At 33.7% G+C, this 19516-nt stretch overlaps 2 protein-coding genes across 2 annotated transcripts in view; one reads left to right on the top strand and one right to left on the bottom strand.

The window, feature by feature from the left end:
• The window catches only part of Evi5 (Ecotropic viral integration site 5), a 118156-nt gene extending 103410 nt beyond the window's left edge, over positions 1–14746 (bottom strand). The window contains exon 1 of the mRNA XM_074183010.1: positions 14447–14746. The gene's annotated coding sequence lies outside the window, so the exon portion shown is untranslated. The remainder of the gene's footprint in view (positions 1–14446) is intronic.
• Positions 14747–16161: 1415 nt separating this feature from the next.
• LOC111507263 (peptidyl-prolyl cis-trans isomerase NIMA-interacting 1) lies at positions 16162–18884 on the top strand. Its single transcript, XM_023162553.2, has 3 exons — positions 16162–16307; positions 16477–16680; positions 18335–18884. The coding sequence occupies exons 1-3, from the start codon at positions 16253–16255 to the stop codon at positions 18553–18555; spliced, it is 480 nt and encodes a 159-aa protein (XP_023018321.1). The 5' UTR covers positions 16162–16252; the 3' UTR covers positions 18556–18884.
• The last annotated feature ends 632 nt before the right edge of the window (positions 18885–19516 follow it).

The raw sequence follows: 19516 nt of genomic DNA, 5'->3' as shown, positions 1-19516 counted from the left end.
GCCTCATTCGACAGAGTGTCGGGGCCCTCTATATCGGGAGGGGTCGTCTACAGCATAATCTGTGGCTTCCCTAACTAACGGGTTTTCATGAGTTTCCGTTCTTTCAAAAACTCTCTGATTCCTCGACTGGATGGACTGCCGAATGGAAGGCAGCTGCAAATCTCTGCGGATGGCTTCATTCCGCACGAACCAAGGAGCATTCACAATCATCCTAATTAACTTATTTTGCAACCTTTCCAAAATGGAAATGTTGGACGGAGCCGCTTGTCCCCAGACGCCTGAAGCATACATGATGACAGGCTTGAACATCGTGTTATAGATGGTGATTTTATTCTTCGTGCTCATTTTAGATTTCCTATTGATCAGAGGGTACAGACTAGCTATCCGACCCTCGATCTTTGATTTAACGCGCATGATGTGCGGGTTCCAAGTGAGCCTACAGTCTATTAGAAGACCGAGGTACTTTACCCGCGCTTGCCATTCAATCTCCCTTCCAGAGATTCTCACTTTTCTGGCTGGAGAAGATAGTAATCTTCCCATGGTTATCGCCTGAGTCTTTTCCGGGTTTACTCGGATCTTCCAATCGAGGTACCAGCGCTCGAGGTCGTCCAATGCACGTTGCATGTAGACGACGCCGAGCTCTCGACCCATGGAAGATGAGAGAAGAGCCGTGTCATCGGCGTACAGGGTCGCTGGTGTAGAGTGAATACAGCGTCGGAGAGAGCACGACCGCCTGTGGCACTCCAGCGAGGATCTCTCTGTTATCAGACAGAGAGCCCTCTACTCTGACCTGAAAAGTTCTGTTTTTCAGGAAAGACCCGATCCACCGGATCAGGCCCCGAGGTAGGTCGAAAGCGTTTAGCTTGTGCAGAAGGCCTTCGTGCCATACTCGGTCGAAGACCTTCGAGATGTCTAGTCTAGATGGTCTAACATGGCCATTAAGATCAGTGTGAAAGCAGCCACGAGTTCTAGCCATGGATTTGTCGATGCGAAGCGGGAGATCCGATAATCAGCGGCTCCCAAAATACGGAACAAATTAATGGCCAGCCATGAATTTACTGAACAATCTGAAATGTATGCGATTGAAAATAAGTATAACAATAAATCCTCCATATCAAAAATTGTCGAGAATATCAAGTCATTAGAAACTGTTGGAATATATAGGTACATATGAGTTTAAAGAAAATCCATGACTCATCAAATCCATAACTTATTAAAATATTTCGTGGATGGAGATTTTTTTGGAAATGCATACAATTCAGCATACAGAATAAGACCCTTATGCCAAAATATTTTGTCGGGCAGAAAATCAACCCCCACCCCGAATTAAATAATTTTCAAAGAAAGATCCATAACTCTTTCAAATATTGTTTGGATTGCGATTTTTTTCTGTGAATGTATTGATTTTAGCGTACTTGAGAGGACCCATATGCCAAAATATTTTGTCGGGCAGGAAATCAACCCCCACCTCGAATTAAATAATTTTCAAATAAAAATCCATAACTCTTTCAAATATTGTTTGAAATGGGATTTTTTTCTTTGAATGTATTCATTTTAGCGTACTTAAAAAAAACCCTATGTCAAAATATTTTGTCGGGCAGAAAATCGACCCCCACTCCGAATAAAATAATTTTCAAAGAAAAATCCATAATTCTTTCAAATATTATTTGAATTGGGATTTTTTTCTTTGAATGTATTCATTTCGGCGTATTCAAAAAGAATCCTATGTCAAAATATTTTGTCGGGCAGAACATCGACCCCCACTCCGAATAAAATAATTTTCAAAGAAAAATCCATAATTCTTTCAAATATTATTTGAATTGGGATTTTTTTCATTGAATGTATTCATTTTAGCGTATTTAAAAAGAACCCTATGTCAAAATATTTTGTCGGGCAGAAAATCAACCCCCACCCCGAATAAAATAATTTTCAAAGAAAAATCCATAACTCTTTCAAATATTGTTTGAATTGGGATTTTTTTCATTGAATGTATTCATTTTAGCGTACTTAAAAAGAACCCTATGTCAAAATATTTTGTTGGGCAGAAAATCAACCCCCACCCCGAATAAAATAATTTTCAAAGAAAAATCCATAACTCTTTCAAATATTGTTTGAATTGGGATTTTTTTCATTGAATGTATTCATTTTAGCGTACTTAAAAAGAACCCTATGTCAAAATATTTTGTCGGGCAGAAATCAACCCCCACCCCGAATAAAATAATTTTCAAAGAAAAATCCATAACTCTTTCAAATATTGTTTGAATTGGGATTTTTTTCATTGAATGTATTCATTTTAGCGTACTTAAAAAGAACCCTATGTCAAAATATTTTGTTGGGCAGAAAATCGACCCCCACTCCGAATAAAATAATTTTCAAAGAAAAATCCATAATTCTTTCAAATATTGTTAAAATCAGGATTTTTTTCTTTGAATGTATTCATTTTAGCGTACTTAAAATGAACCCTATGTCAAAATATTTTGTCGGGCAGAAAATCGACCCCCACTCCGAATAAAATAATTTTCAACAAAAAATCCATAATTCTTTCAAATATTGTTAAAATCAGGATTTTTTTCTTTGAATGTATTCATTTTAGCGTACTTAAAATGAACCCTATGTCAAAATATTTTGTCGGGCAGAAAATCATCCCCCACCCCGAATAAAATAATTTTCAAAGAAAAATCCATAACTCTTTCAAATATTGTTTGAATTGGGATTTTTTTCATTGAATGTATTCATTTTAGCGTACTTAAAAAGAATCCTATGTCAAAATATTTTGTCGGGCAGAATATCAACCCCCACCCGAATAAAATAATTTTCAAAGAAAAATCCATAATTCTTTCAAATATTATATGAATTGGGATTTTTTTCTTTGAATGTATTCATTTCGGCGTATTCAAAAAGAATCCTATGTCAAAATATTTTGTCGGGCAGAAAATCGACCCCCACTTTGAATAAAATAATTTTCAACAAAAAATCCATAATTCTTTCAAATATTGTTAAAATCAGGATTTTTTTCTTTGAATGTATTCATTTTAGCGTACTTAAAATGAACCCTATGTCAAAATATTTTGTCGGGCAGAAAATCGACCCCCACTCCGAATGAAATAATTTTCAACAAAAAATCCATAATTCTTTCAAATATTGTTAAAATCAGGATTTTTTTCTTTGAATGTATTCATTTTAGCGTACTTAAAAGGAACCCTATGTCAAAATATTTTGTCGGGCAGAAAATCAACCCCCACCCCGAATAAAATAATTTTCTGAAAAAAATCCATAACTTTTTGAAATACTGTTTCAATTTGTAATTTTCTCTATGAATGTATCCATTTCAGCGCACTCGAAAAGACTCCTATGTCAAAATATTTTGTCGGGCAGAAAATCGACCCCCATTCCGAATAAAATAATTTTCTGAAAAAAAACCATAACTCTTTCAAATATTGTTTGAATTGGGATTTTTTTCTTTGAATGTATTCATTTCAGCGCACATTTTAGCGTACTTGAAAAGACCCCTATGTCAAAATATTTTGTCGGGCAGAAAATCAAGCCCCACCTCGAATTAAATAATTTTTAAAGAAAAATCCATACCTCTTTCGATTCTTTTTCGGAAGGGAATTTTTTCCTTGAAGTGTATTCATTTCAGCGTCCAATAACCATTTCGTATTTGATAAACATTGAATTACGCTGTTCATGAAACAGGTGTTACCAATATTTTTTAAATCATTTAACCCAAAGGTTTTGACTGAAGAATTTATCACTGAACAATTCGAAATATCTTTGAAACCCATTTGAGAATTTTGCTGAGAGAAAGTATTCTTTCCATTTGCTTCTATTTTAATTTCATAAAATAGTTTCTTATTAACTCTTTTCTTTATGAAATTGGTTTTCAGGAAAGTAAATTTCATCAAGTTTTTTGGAATCAGGGAGAGTACCGAAAAACGAAGCTGCATTTCCTCTTTGGATGGCTACACTAATTTTCTGAATGAGAAAAGATGTGGCTCTTGATTCGAGGGTTTCATCGGTTACCTTTTTTCCAATTTCGTTGATGAAAGATAAGGCTTCAGAGCCAAAAACACCAAACGTTTCACAAGTTATTGGGCGAAAGATATAATTATTTCCCAAATTCTGATATTTCCGTAGTTTGAAACTTTCTCCTAAAGAAGCAGCAGCACCGGCTTTCGCAGAAGTAGCAGGAAGATGGCAAGTTGCTAATGTATCTACACAAGTCCCAAACAACAGATTTACCATTTTTCCATGGAACAAGTGTCATACCATCCGGCCGTTTTCCGTCGTCTCGACTTGTGCCTATGGGTTCTAAAATCGCAGGAATTTTTGCTGAAGTTAAAGCCCTTTTGATTAGATCATTAATTGCATAATGGCGAGATAAACGACCAGCGCTAAAACGACAGCTCAACCCATGAGTACCTGATTCATCCGCAAATGCACAACATTTACAAATTTGTTGAACACACAGTGGTGTACCAAGTCGAAATCCGATGGCAAGTCTGAAGGAGTCGTCATCCAATAGAGTCCCAAGTGATGCTACAGGAACAGCATTCAACCAAGCACCAGATTCTTGCACAGTTACTGCGAGAAGACGAGCCTTATTTTTTGAAGTGTCAGAAGCTGTTTTCAGTAAAATACTAGTTGCTTTATCTAGTAATGGTTTATCCCATGCCCTCTGGTTTTTCATGTCTTCAATTTTCATTGTTTGGCCAGTTCTAGATTCCCAACGAGATTTTCCCTGATCAAAAACACAATCAGATATTGGCTTTGGGTATTGTAAGATAATTTCTATCAGATCGGAAACACTGCAAAATGAGGACAGAAATGATGGCAGAGCGAGTGAAGTGGCTGAACGAATTCCTAATCCTCCTCTAGAAACTGGAAGTGATGCCTGTAACCAAGTTTCGTCTTCGATACGGTTATTAGTAATGAGTTCCAGCATCCTTCTTAATTCGTCATCGATATTTTGTAAGCCCTGTTCGTCATGCCAAGTAGGGCTGCACCTCAAAATATACGATAATTTTGGAATGGCTAATGAATTTTTCAATAAATGGAATGCGATATGTGTTGGTAAAATAGATAAACGTCCTGACATGACACGAAGTGATTGTAATTTTTCTTGCAAACAAAATTTTAAGGCATCATCAGATAATGGGACACCAAGAAGAAACCAATTGGGTTTTTCAATCACTCGTATACCAGGAGCTATTAGGTTAAATTGATCGATGATGTTAGGGTCCTGTTTATCCAGAAAAATGAGTTCGCATTTCTCGAAATTTAGTTCAAGTCCCAGGTCTTTCGAATGACTTATTGTGTAACGAAAATTTTCTAATACCACATTTGCTTTGTCACCAATTGAACCATCATCCAGATACCAGCCGTTGAATTCAGTGGATATTTTAGTTATAATATGATGAATAGAAAGACAGAACAATAGTGGTCCAAGTGGATCTCCCTGGTGTACTCCTTGTTCGGACATTATAATTTCGTTACCAAATATTAAGAAAGACTGTAACATTGTTCAATGAAAGGATATATGTCTAGTATGACGTTAGCCACCGAATGTAACATGAAATTCCTGTCTATAGTATTGAATGCATTCTTAAAATCAAGTTTCAGAAAAACTTTTTCAACTGGGTTAGGGTTTTGATTAATATAACATCGGGCAGCATGGGCTACTGCCTCGCAACCACCATTTGTTTCGAATCTAAATTGTTGGGGACGAAATAGATTTCCAAGACTTTTTCGTAAATTGAAACAAGCAAGTTTCGCTACTAAATGTCGATAAAAATTTCCAACAGCTATAGGACGTAGACCGCCAGTATTTTTCTTGAACGCACATAAAGAAGCACCATATAAAATAGGACGTATGTCTTGATTGACATTTCCAGAAAGAAGCATATTGGAAAGGTTCGTTAAAGAATTCAAAAGATGTTCGCCACAACTACCGGAACTATAGCTTGGCATATCTTGAATATGGGACGGTCGCAATGAATCAAGACCTCCACAAGAACCGTTGCGAAAAGATCTCACTGCTCTGAGAACATCTACAAGCGTAGACTTCCAGAGGACTATGAGAAGTTGTGTTTTGTCCAGAATTGTATAATCTTTTAGAAGCAGGAAGTTTACTTCGTAATTTTTACAATGTTGCAGCATCAAATTCAGCAGGACTATCAGTAGAACACAGAAATCTAACAGCTGCTGTTATATCACCGTCAGAAACTTTCGAGAGTACTTGTTTTTTGAGGATGTCATTATAATTTGTATGTTTATTCGAAATTTTGGCATAACAATTAGTCGATCTCGTAATGTTATTATTGAAACTATTCAAATTTTTCTTCACTATTGTTGTGATTGAAATGTTTCGATTATCTTTAGTTCTCTGAATACTAAAACTTTTATAAGCAAACATGAGCAAATTTTTCCAAGCAGTGAAGGAATTCCTGGATACACATTCGTTAATTAATTTTGTGAGGGTAATTGCAGAGAGTAACCTTGCAGCCTTCAGAATACGTTTAATAATATGTATATTTCTTCTCAAATTAGATAAATGGATATGAAATGGAACTTCTTTGTTTCCAGGATCAAATTCTTCTTCGAAATCATTATCGGGATTGGAATTTTTATAGGAACTTGTAGTATCGATTGATTTAGAATGCACTTTTCGCGTGTGGATTTTCAATCCTCGTATTTTGAAAAATTTTCCACATATTAAACATTCTGCTCTACCAGCTGATTGTTTTTCTTCTGTCATCAAATATAGATCAAATTGGTTTGATTTATCGTGATCGGAGTCTTTTAATTCCTATGTGACTTTCTTGTATCGTCCAAAACTTGAATGTTTTTTTATGTATTTTTATCAGAAAATTATTTTATTCGGGGGTTGATTTTCTGCCCGACAAACTATTTTGGCATAGGGTTCTTCTTGAGTACGCTAAAATGAATACATTCAAAGAAAAAAATCCCAATTCAAACAATATTTGAAAGAGTTATGGATTTTTCTTTGAAAATTATTTTATTCGGGGTGGGGGTTGATATTCTGCCCGACAAAATATTTCGACATAGGGTTCTTTTTAAGTACGCTAAAATGAATACATTGAAAGAAAAAAATCCCAATTCAAACAATATTTGAAAGAGTTATGGATTTTTCTTTGAAAATTATTTTATTCGGGGTGGGGGTTGATTTTCTGCCCGACAAAATATTTTGACATAGGGTTCCCTTTGAGTACGCTAAAATGAATACATTCAAAGAAAAAAATCCCAATTCAAACAATATTTGAAAGAGTTATGGATTTTTCTTTGAAAATTATTTTATTCGGGGTGGGGGTTGATATTCTGCCCGACAAAATATTTCGACATAGGGTTCTTTTTAAGTACGCTAAAATGAATACATTGAAAAAAAAAATCCCAATTCAAACAATATTTGAAAGAGTTATGGATTTTTCTTTGAAAATTATTTTATTCGGGGTGGGGGTTGATATTCTGCCCGACAAAATATTTCGACATAGGGTTCTTTTTAAGTACGTTAAAATGAATACATTGAAAGAAAAAAATCCCAATTCAAACAATATTTGAAAGAGTTATGGATTTTTCTTTGAAAATTATTTTATTCGGGGTGGGGGTTGATATTCTGCCCGACAAAATATTTCGACATAGGGTTCTTTTTAAGTACGCTAAAATGAATACATTGAAAGAAAAAAATCCCAATTCAAACAATATTTGAAAGAGTTATGGATTTTTCTTTGAAAATTATTTTATTCGGGGTGGGGGTTGATATTCTGCCCGACAAAATATTTCGACATAGGGTTCTTTTTAAGTACGCTAAAATGAATACATTGAAAGAAAAAAATCCCAATTCAAACAATATTTGAAAGAGTTGTGGATTTTTCTTTGAAAATTATTTTATTCGGGGTGGGGGTTGATATTCTGCCCGACAAAATATTTCGACATAGGGTTCTTTTTAAGTACGTTGAAATGAATACATTGAAAGAAAAAAATCCCAATTCAAACAATATTTGAAAGAGTTATGGATTTTTCTTTGAAAATTATTTAATTCGGGGTGGGGGTTGATTTTCTGCCCGACAAAATATTTTGGCATAGGGTTCTTTTCAAGTACGCTAAAATGAATACATTCAAAGAAAAAAATACCAATTGAAACAATATTTGAAAGAGTTATGGATTTTTCTTTGAAAATCATTTAATTCGGGGTGGGGGTTGATTTTCTGCCCGACAAAATATTTTGGCATAGGGTTCTTCTTGAGTACGCTAAAATGAATACATTCAAAGAAAAAAATCCCAATTCAAACAATATTTGAAAGAGTTATGGATTTTTCTTTGAAAATTATTTTATTCGGGGTGGGGGTTGATATTCTGCCCGACAAAATATTTCGACATAGGGTTCTTTTTAAGTACGCTGAAATGAATACATTGAAAGAAAAAAATCCCAATTCAAACAATATTTGAAAGAGTTATGGATTTTTCTTTGAAAATTATTTAATTCGGGGTGGGGGTTGATTTTCTGCCCGACAAAATATTTTGACATAGGGTTCTCTTTAAGTACGCTAAAATAAATACATTGAAAGAAAAAAATCCCAATTCAAACAATATTTGAAAGAGTTATGGATTTTTCTTTGAAAATTATTTAATTCGGGGTGGGGGTTGATTTTCTGCCCGACAAAATATTTTGGCATAGGGTTCTTTTCAAGTACGCTAAAATGAATACATTCAAAGAAAAAAATCCCAATTCAAACAATATTTGAAAGAGTTATGGATTTTTCTTTGAAAATTATTTAATTCGGGGTGGGGGTTGATTTTCTGCCCGACAAAATATTTTGACATAGGGTTCTCTTTAAGTACGCTAAAATAAATACATTGAAAGAAAAAAATCCCAATTCAAACAATATTTGAAAGAGTTATGGATTTTTCTTTGAAAATTATTTAATTCGGGGTGGGGGTTGATTTTCTGCCCGACAAAATATTTTGGCATAGGGTTCTTCTTGAGTACGCTAAAATGAATACATTCAAAGAAAAAAATCCCAATTCAAACAATATTTGAAAGAGTTATGGATTTTTTTTGAAAATTATTTTATTCGGGTGGGGGTTGATTTTCTGCCCGACAAAATATTTTGGCATAAGGGTCTTATTCTGTATGCTGAATGCTGAATGCATTTCCAAAAAAATCTCCATCCACGAAATATTTTAATAAGTTATGGATTTGATGAATCATGGATTTTCTTTAAACTTATATGTATATATTCCAACAATTTCTAATGACTTGATATTCTCGACAATTTTTGATATGCAGGATTTATTGCTATAGTTGTTTTTAATCACATACATTTCAGGTTGTTCAGTAAATTCATGGCTGGCCATTAATTCGTTCCGTATTTTGGGAGCCGCTGATTATCGGATCTCTCGCTTTGCATCGACAAATCCATGGCTAGAACTCGTGGCTGCTTTCACACTGATGCCATTAAGGCAACCTCCTTAACGTAAAGGTCCAGAGGGGACAGATCAGTAATTAATTCCATTGCCGCGGTTGGTGTTATTTTCATGGCTCCTGTGATGTTCAAACAAGCCAATCGTTGTATTTGATATAATTTTTGGATGGCCGTTGCTTGTAGAACTTTCGGGGGGGGGATTAATCCCCCTTGATCTTCCCCCTGACTACGGCCTTGATACTCCGCGAAAAATAACACATTACCGAAAACCAATATACTATCCTCACAACACAACACTTTTCACTAATACACTAATCCATAAACATTAAATTGATTAGTATTGCCGTTGTGATTTTAGGTCGACACGACGGCTCACCTTTAATATATTACAATCTATTAATCAAGCACTGGCCTTGGCGATCCTAAAAATCGCCCTCATCTAGGGTGTAAGTTATTCTGGGTTACTTTTAGCGCGTGTGTTTGAAATTGATGTCAAGAACTCTCTCGAGAATAAATTTATATAGAATTCTAACTCGACAATGATTTATATTCTATTGTAACGCTGAACTTCTAATCATTAAGCTGAGAACTTCATCACTTTTATAAATAGGATCAGCCAGGTTTTCTCCGTTTTAATGTCATGTGTTTTTGTAGATCCATATCTCAATGAATATTTATTCTGCTGTGTCTTGGTATATACTGATCGATAGAGAATTTTTTACTCCATACTTCGATTTATTTCCAAATGTTAATTTTTTGCCTCTTTTCAACTTATTACTTATTATTACTATATTATGTCGTTAAGCGATTTTTGATAAATTTTCTTTACGAATTTGAATTGAACCATAGCGCTGCCGAATTAGCCCAAAAAATTAACCAGGCATTTAACAATTATAGTGTTCATGAACGCACTGCTCGACGTTAGTTTGGAAATTTCGTTCCAGAGATGAGCCTCAAAGTGGTAGACCTACAGTAATCCGGGACAAGGGTTTGAGTTCCCTAGTGGGGACTGGCGCATCACAAACGGTGCATGTGATGGCGGAACTATGTGTCAGCTCCTGTCAGCTCCTGTGCGGTTTCTGATGGTTCAAAATGTATAGGAGAGGTCAAAAAATTCGAAAAGTGGCTGCCCCATGATTTTAACGATCGACAGAAAGTGTCAAATTCAAGGTCTGTTCTTCTTTGCTTTTGCGCAACCAAAACGATCCTTTTTGGATCGGATAATAATAATAATCATCTTTATTTCAATAAATTGATGGATGTAGCCGTTACTACGTGGTAGGAGATCATAATGAAAAGAGAAATGAAAATTTCTATGTTTTTTACCACTTTTATTTGTAACTAACGTACATTAGTTACATTAGTTTTATTTGCAACTAACGTATTTTAGTTTATTTCAGAATATGTCAACAATACAATACACATATAATGACAAAATATAATGAAATGACGTCACTGAGGGTTACAAGACACAATAATCTTGCGTAAATAGAAATATAAGATGCATAAATAAAGATAATTTTAAAAATTATGATTAAAATACTCCGCAATATTATAAGGTTCCAGATGTATGAGTACCTTTTTTATTTCTCTTTTGAATTCATTGATGCTGACCAATGCATATATTCCATCTGGTAATTTATTGAACAATCTAATGCACATGTATTGTTGGCTATTTTCAGTTACCGTGAGTCTGTGAACAGGGTAGTTGATATTTCTAGTCCTAGTTTTATATTTGTGAGGAATGTAATTTATAATAAACAAAAATTTATTCTTAAAAAAGAACATTAAACATTCATAAATATAAATTGCATAAATGGCCAATATATTGTTTGATCGGAAAATACTTCTGCATGATTCCCTATATGGCACGTTTAAGATTATTCTTAACGTTCTCTTCTGAATGATAAACACTTTTTCCGCATCAGAACTGCTTTCCCAAAACATGATGCCATATTTAGCAGCTGCTTCAAAGTTTGCATGATACATAATTTTCATTGAACTGAAATTTAGAAATCTATTGAGAGTTCTCGTGGCAAACACGACTGAATTTAGTTTCATGCATAATTTTATTTGCTCAGACCAGCCCAAATATTCCTTAATATAAACACCTAAGAATTTAGTACAAGGAGCTATCTCTCTCTTTCTATTTTTCATATTTATGCTTGATGGACCATCTATCTGTAGCTGTCTTGGACGGAACAGGATCGTATTAGTTTTTGATTCGTTAAGAATCAATTTATTACTTTCAAACCCATGTCTGGTACCGCCAAATAGATTACTTGCATTTTGCATAAGATCAGGAAAATTATCACCTCCGCATAAAAGGTTTGTGTCATCAGCATAATTTGTAATAAACTGATCTTCTTCAATACTGGTTGCACATAATCATTCATGAAAATTATGAAAAATATTGGACCGATAATACTACCCTGTGGTATTCCGATATCTGATGATGATATTTTAGATTTATACATTTTTCCTTGATTCTTAATGCACACTCTTTGAGTTCGTTCAGTGAGATAAGATTTGGCCCATTTCAGAGCATTCCCTGTAACACCATATCTTTCTAGTTTAACCATCAACAGGTTTCTATCCAAACAATCATAAGCCTTGGAAAGGTCCAAAAACATTCCCAGGGCTAGTGACTTTTTTTCCATGAAATATAATATATTTTGAGTGAACTGAAAAATGGCCGACATTGTTGACCTTCCTTGGATATACCCATGTTGATTTTTACTAAACATGTTGCATTCATTGAAGAAGTCAATTAATTGTGTAAAATATGCCAATTCAAATATTTTCGCAAAACTTGGTGGTATACTTATGGGTCTGTAATTTTCCATCACTTCCACATCACCCTTTTTGTAAATAGGTTTCACCGAAGACAGCTTCAGTTGTTTAGGAAATAACCCAAATTTCAAAGAGTTATTTATGATATAAGTTAGAACTTCTTTTATGCAAACCATATTCTTTTTCATTAGTGAAGTAGGCATTTCATCATCTCCACTACTTTGTTTACTTTCTATTCCATGTCCTAATTATATGGTATCATTTGGTGTAATTTTTTTTAAGTATAGCGACTTATCATTTTCTGTAATATTATTGAAAGATAGAACATCAGGAATATCTTTCATATTTGGTCTCTGACTAATCATATTCATCTCCTAAAGACGCTAACTTGGTTAGCGAAACTCGCGTCGAGAGACCGTAAATTTTGTTCTTATTTCAACATAAGACACCGGGACCATGTATTATTGGATAAGAAATCAGCCATACAGAGTGTAAAAGCTAAATGGAATACATTCATTATTTCGGTTACGGCACATATTTAAACAAAATTCCGAATCACGTCAAATTTAAAATATAATTTAACATTCTTCAACGTAAAAATGCCCTCCCTACCTTCACCCCCTTCGAATGATAGGGTACAACCCCCAATTTTTTAAATGAAAGTATAGGTTTGTGATATATCGTTTGAAAGGTCTCTTCATTCTCTATTCAAAAATGTTATCGCTTTCAAGTTTATTGCAACAATTGTAACGCTTTAAATTACAATAATGTGGTTACCGAAATTCGATAAAATACACTCAAAAACTAAAATGTAATGCAAAACGTAATAAAATGTAGAATATGAAAAAAACTATGGTTGTTAACGAAGTAATTGTTCACAATGTTCACCGCGAACGTCTTGGCAACATCCTAATCTCAAATGAAACTGTCTTCTAACATTATTTAACACATCAGGCATGACTAACCTAAACGCAAGCCTTATTCGTTCTTTCGAATCATTCAAATCTGAAGGTTTAGTTTTGTACACATTCCTCTTCACATGTCCCCATAAAAATAATTCCATATGGTTTTTTTGGCTTTTAAGAGTGCCGCCACCTTTGAATGTGTACAATATCGTTTACTTCGACTATACCTAAGATTGAAGAAAAACTAGACTTTTGGATACTTTCGACAGTCTACAGGTAAATATGACCCAAAGAGCTCAATTTCTATCCATTTGTGAACCAGTTATTTCAGTCTTGAAATGGGAATTCAACTGATTGGATGTAAGTGGGCGAAATTAAAGTAAGGAACTTAGTACGGTTCATTATCTGATGATGCCAACTTAGTTGGTGAAATGCGTTTCAAGAAGACTGTTATAGAGTGTTCGTGTTGTATTCTCTACGCCAGAGTATCCAGTTCTATCTTTCAATAAACAAAGTCATTGCGTGCGGCGTCGTTGATAAATGATGAATTAAAATTTTAGAAACAAATAAAGTCAATTCAGTTTTCAATAATTGCCCACTTTGACAATAAAGAAAATATGATTTCTTTTGCCATTACCACGATAATTATTCAATTGGTGTTGATTGACATATTTTTACTTATTCTGCCCTAAAAAACCCTTCAATCTCATCAAGTACCTTTATAAAATTTCTTCCATTCCAAATATGAAATGTTACCTACTAGAAGTGACCAGGCAACAGATATTATCAAGCAGACCCTTTATCTGATCCTCCTGATCCCATTTCCTCTGCGCACGGGTAATTAATCAGTGAGTCTCAAAATCGTGTGTATGTGTGTGATATTCTCATTAAGGTTCGACATTAGGTTTTCACCAAGTGCTCAATTACTTTTCCGACCGAAGGATTTATTTAGTTTTCAACTTACACTTGGTGCAGTAGTCACTCCCAGTTGGTAAACGGTGACTCATGAGTAATCAACCTGCTGCTACCTGTGCTGCATCAAAACACAGATAGATGCAAGGGATGCAAAATATTTTTTTCAACAGGCGTTTTTATTTCAACTTTTAATTAGAAAAGGTGAAATATACAATACATGATGAAAATACCATTAATTAAAATTGACGCTAAAATTATTATAATAATAATAATTAAATATTTCTGCATGGTGTGATGTTTCTGACCTACTTTCGCATGGCATATAATTAACTAGAATATATGCTTGCGTTTGCACTATACAACTGTGAAGTTAAGGAGTTCACCACATACCTTCCAAAATCCAATTTTACTGTTCAGCCACTAAAAATCTCCCCCGCACGGTCTTCATGTACTGTTAGTACTAATGTTTTAATGATAAATTATCCTTGCATTGAGTATTTGGAATTAATGATAGTCTTTACGGTTTTATTGATCACTGAAGTTCTAAAAACCGGACCCAGAACTTATTTAAACATATAACGCTTGAATAAATTATTGATACGTGTCGGCGCGTTCTTCAAACGACAAATATCGAACCGCACAACAACACTGCTTGTCAGTACTGTCATTAGTTTGCTAAGTTACTATCCCAGCTGATTATCAATTTCGTCGATTCGCTGCTATATTCACGCATATCACTAGTCCCACGTGTATTCCCCCCTCCTACAATTTCATTGGTCGGTCAAAATAATAATATATTCCATTTTAGAACAACCAATAACTGAATAACGTTTTACCGAGACGATACGAATCAACACGAAGGTAAAAGTAATCAATGCCAAAAACTTACCAACTTGAAGATTGCCAACTTCACAATGTTAGATTGCCAATTTCACAATGTTACAATTCCTCCCGCATTCCCCTGCATTCCCGCATTCCCCTCCTTGTTAAAAATTTTCAATTATCTTATTCATCCTAGATTTGAAAAAACTTCTGTTTTATTTAGGAAGATCGCACAATGTGCGACATCTAGGTTATATAATTAGAACGTTAAACTCGGGGAAAACGTTAGGGAACAACGCACAAGTCTCACTTTTGAAATACTTTACATGTACATTACCCACAACGAGATTATGAAAATAGCTTGGAATCAAAAATACTAGCTTCATAATGCGAAAGTGAAAATGTAGAATTTTTAGATTTGTTGAAAAACGTACCTCTATCGGAATATTTTTAAATAAAATGTTACTTTCCCACAATCCCAAGTGATGCTCCCGTTTGGGAATATTTATATAGATAGATAGATAGATAGATAGATAGATAGATAGATAGATTTTATTTAACTACTTCGCAATATGTTTGTAACACGTCAAAAAAGAAAATCCAATAAAATTATTTTTACAATATTTGAATCGACTTTGATTATTAAAATATTTTCAAACCTGGGTAATTTTTGAAAAAGGAAGCTTTAGAAAAATGTATTTTTCTGTTTGGAGCCAATATAAATTATTTTAAATGATAAAAAATCTATATGCGTCTTTCCTATTATTGAACTTATTAAGGAACTTAAGACACAAAAATCTTCACATATTAGTTTTTCATTTAATAATTGTCACGTTTATGTGAGCGAAAGTGACAAGAATAACTTTCCATTATCAAGCTTAGAATCGGTAACTTAATCAACATTTGTAGCGAACACTTCGACTATGATAATTCTACTCATAAGTTTATGAAATATTCATTAGACAAAAACTAATTCATTCACTGGTTATTCCTGGAAAATGAACACTGGCCCTTTTATTCTCAAGGCAGTAATTGTATCCCTTTTATTAGGTGTTTCATATACTCAACGAATATATATATATAAGTACGAGTATAGTAAACAGTTCATTTTTTGTTCAAAGATGGGGAAGTAGAAAGTCAAAAACCCTTTTTTTCCAAAATTCGAGTTTATTGACCAGTTACTAACCTGAGTTGGATTTTCAACTTCAAATTTATTTGATATTCAATCATCTTTTAATTAGAACTAAAACGTAACAACTATATTTGTCTAACATAAGATTTAACTGATTAACAGGGTCAGTTCAGGGACCCAGTCAGGGACTTATAAAAATTAAAGAAGAAGAAAGCTGTTTGTTTTGTTTATTCTACTGAAACATGGCGGACGAGCAGTTACCTGCAGGTTGGGAAAAACGTCTTAGCCGATCAACCGGTAGGTTTTTTGGGAATCAAAACATCATGGGCATTTTGCAAACTTTGTTGGAAATGTAGTATTGATATAATCAATTATCCAGAGAGTTATTCTTCAATATTCCAATTTCAAATGTCTTAGGCATGAGTACACTAAACCGGTATTTATTTGAACCATTCCTTTATTTTAGGCCAACATTATTATTTGAATATATATACCAAGGAGTCTCAATGGGATGCCCCTGACAAACCGGCAGAACCTGTTTCTTCAAGTGGGCCTGAACAAGTGCAGTGCTCTCACTTGCTGGTAAAACATAAGGATTCCAGACGACCCTCTTCTTGGAGAGAAGAAAACATAACACGTTCCAAAGAGGATGCACTAGACTTGGTAAAATGTGAGTCATTATATCTAATAATGGTCTCCCTATTAGTTCTTGTTTCTTTATTGAAGTAATGGTGTCAGTTCACAAACTTATCAGCTGATAATTTGTTTTAGTTTTATCTATACAAACAAGTATGATAAGATTTTCCCGAAAATTGACTTGCCTCTTGTTTTTATCAAACTTTAGAAATGGTTTCATGGGGACATCAATAGCAGCACCTATATGTATGAAAAATTTTAGTATTTGTGTACTCAAAATATCAGTCTTTGAAAGTTTGAGGCCTTTACATTATATTTGACATTAGGAGTCATTGCAATATTTATATAATCAGTGATAAAAAACACATACATTCTTGGAAAAATTGAAATAATGATTCTTGATGATATATTGAATATTACAGTAACCTAGGGCCAAGCCTGTCCTTGTAACTACTGAGATAATAATTTTTCCTGATGTCACAAATATTTTATGTGAAAAATTGTGTTTATCAACGTTGCTAAAGAGTTGCCAACACCTCATGCAATCGACATTAGCAAGAGAGATTCAGTTTCATACCACTCATGTGATCACTTCTTGTCGTTTTCATAAGTGAGGAAGCCAGGGGAAGAAGAATGGTTGAAAAACTTCCATCAATCTTTTGCATGTTTGTTCTGAACTTAAAACCTGATAACATTTACATTATATTGGGTTCTTTCAAGCCCCATATCTACTAGCCTCTCGTCTTGACAAACATTGTTTTTAGAAATTTCATTAGTAGCTGATTCACATTTTTCCTCATTTTAATCATTACCAAGAAAGCTTGTTTCTTTTGATAGAAGTTTTTTTGTACCAAATCGCCCATTTGATAGTGTGAATAAATGCATTTCTTGAGGACAGCACTATAATTTTTGATCTTCAAATAGTTATATTGTCCATTAGTCCTTAGCTCACACAAGTTTCGACTTCTGAGGGTTGTCGTTCGTAGGGGTGCGACAGCTGGTTAACAAAAAACATTTTAAACATATATTTTTTAAATGAAGATCTTGATATATTGAAAATGTCTGAATTTTTTCTTCTTTACAAATATTTTGATATACTTTCCTATTGACCGAAATGAGTGATGTACCATGTTCAATTATAAGAAGTGAGAGACCGTTGAACATCTTGTTTTCAATTGAAAGGTATATGAAAATATCAGAGGACCATTCATTAGGGACATCTAAGACAAAAAAGGTATTTCACCTTTTCATCAATATTTTGAAACTTTGGTCATTTGTGATGAACAAATAAATACTGCCAACTATCATTTTGATCATCATATTGAAAAAGGTATTTCACCTTTTCATCAATATTTTGAAACTTTGGTCATTTGTGATGAACAAATAAATACTGCCAACTATCATTTTGATCATCACTACAAACCTTTTTATTCATGTTGTTTAATTTCCAGGAAGGACACAACGCTCTCATATATTCTTTTTAGTACTAACTTCCTTTTTTATATGGCAAGGCATTATATTATTAGGAATACCACATGCATTTTTTTTTCTAGTAATTGGGCTGAACTCCTGCCTGATTACATTCAAAAGAATCAATAAATATTATTATCATCATCATTGGCAGAATTTTTCAATGTTACTATTATAAGGCCATTTGAATCTTTTTTTTATTAGAATTTTTGTTCCAGCTTACCGGGAACAAATTGCTCAAGGAAAAACATCATTTGCTGAACTTGCTTCCAAATATTCTGATTGTTCATCAGCAAAGAGAGGTGGGGATCTAGGACCTTTCGGTAAAGGCGCTATGCAGAAACCTTTTGAAGAAGCTGCTTTTGCTCTGAAGGTTGGAGAGTTATCCGAACCTGTATTCACAGATTCTGGAGTCCACATAATTTTACGCACAGTTTAACTCAAGTTGATAAATCTATGTACTTCCTAAATTACAAGAGCAAATTTTGATCTACTTTGCTATACATTTCTCTCAAGTTATTGTTCAAGTGAGAATTTGTCAAGAAGTTGAGATGCATTTATTTATTATGATTATGATAAGATTGGTAATTGTTATTTTTTTTATAGTAGAAATGACAAATTTGGCTTATGATATTTAGTACATTTTAAATAATGTAACTTGATTAAGACTCCTATTGATTACCATTTTATAAGAATCATAGCACTATTGTAGATGGGTAATTGTTTTTGTCCTATAATAATCTCAGATTAAAACGACGTTCAAACATTCTTGTCTCCTTTCTTTACATTTTTTTGAAGCTAATTTCATCCTATTTTACAATTTACTTTTATGAAAACATGTTTTTAATGAATTATATCCTATAATAAATACTGTAACAAATATTATGTAGATTTATCATTATATGGAGTACAGAAAGTGGGAAAAAGTTGGTTTCAATTCAAAACAATTGAAGTTTAGAAATAGGTTTACTTTGATAATCTGTGCTCTACTCTTCTCCCTGGTTTCCGTGTTACAAATAGCAACCTGAGATTTATTGAATATCCAATCAGGATATCACTTTTACCAGTGAAAATGTTTTTGGGTAAAAACTATCTGTTCCTGAGTATAATGAGGCTAAACGGGAGAACGGGAAAATCCAGTTTTGGCTTCCGTTTCAAAAACTAATGACAAAAATATACATTAAAGTGAATTCATTTACTTTGGCAATTTTTTTAAAACTATTCAAATCTATATGAGTCCTTGAATTTCACATCAAAATTCCAATGGATTGCTTCAGCCAATAGAAACGCGTTAGCGTTTCGAATGAACTAGTCTGCCTGATGTTCTGTTTATAATCTGTTTTTTCTTCAACCTAGTGTCTCCCCTTTACGAACGACAAACCTTGAAAATCGTGACTTAT

The sequence above is a fragment of the Leptinotarsa decemlineata genome, unplaced genomic scaffold, assembly GCF_025532065.1.
Source record: "Leptinotarsa decemlineata unplaced genomic scaffold, Ldec_3_MD MMD2_P_RNA_scaffold_2, whole genome shotgun sequence".
Lineage (NCBI taxonomy): Eukaryota > Metazoa > Arthropoda > Insecta > Coleoptera > Chrysomelidae > Leptinotarsa > Leptinotarsa decemlineata.
Note: the sequence above shows the minus strand (reverse complement) of the source record. Positions and strands in the feature narration are given on the sequence as shown.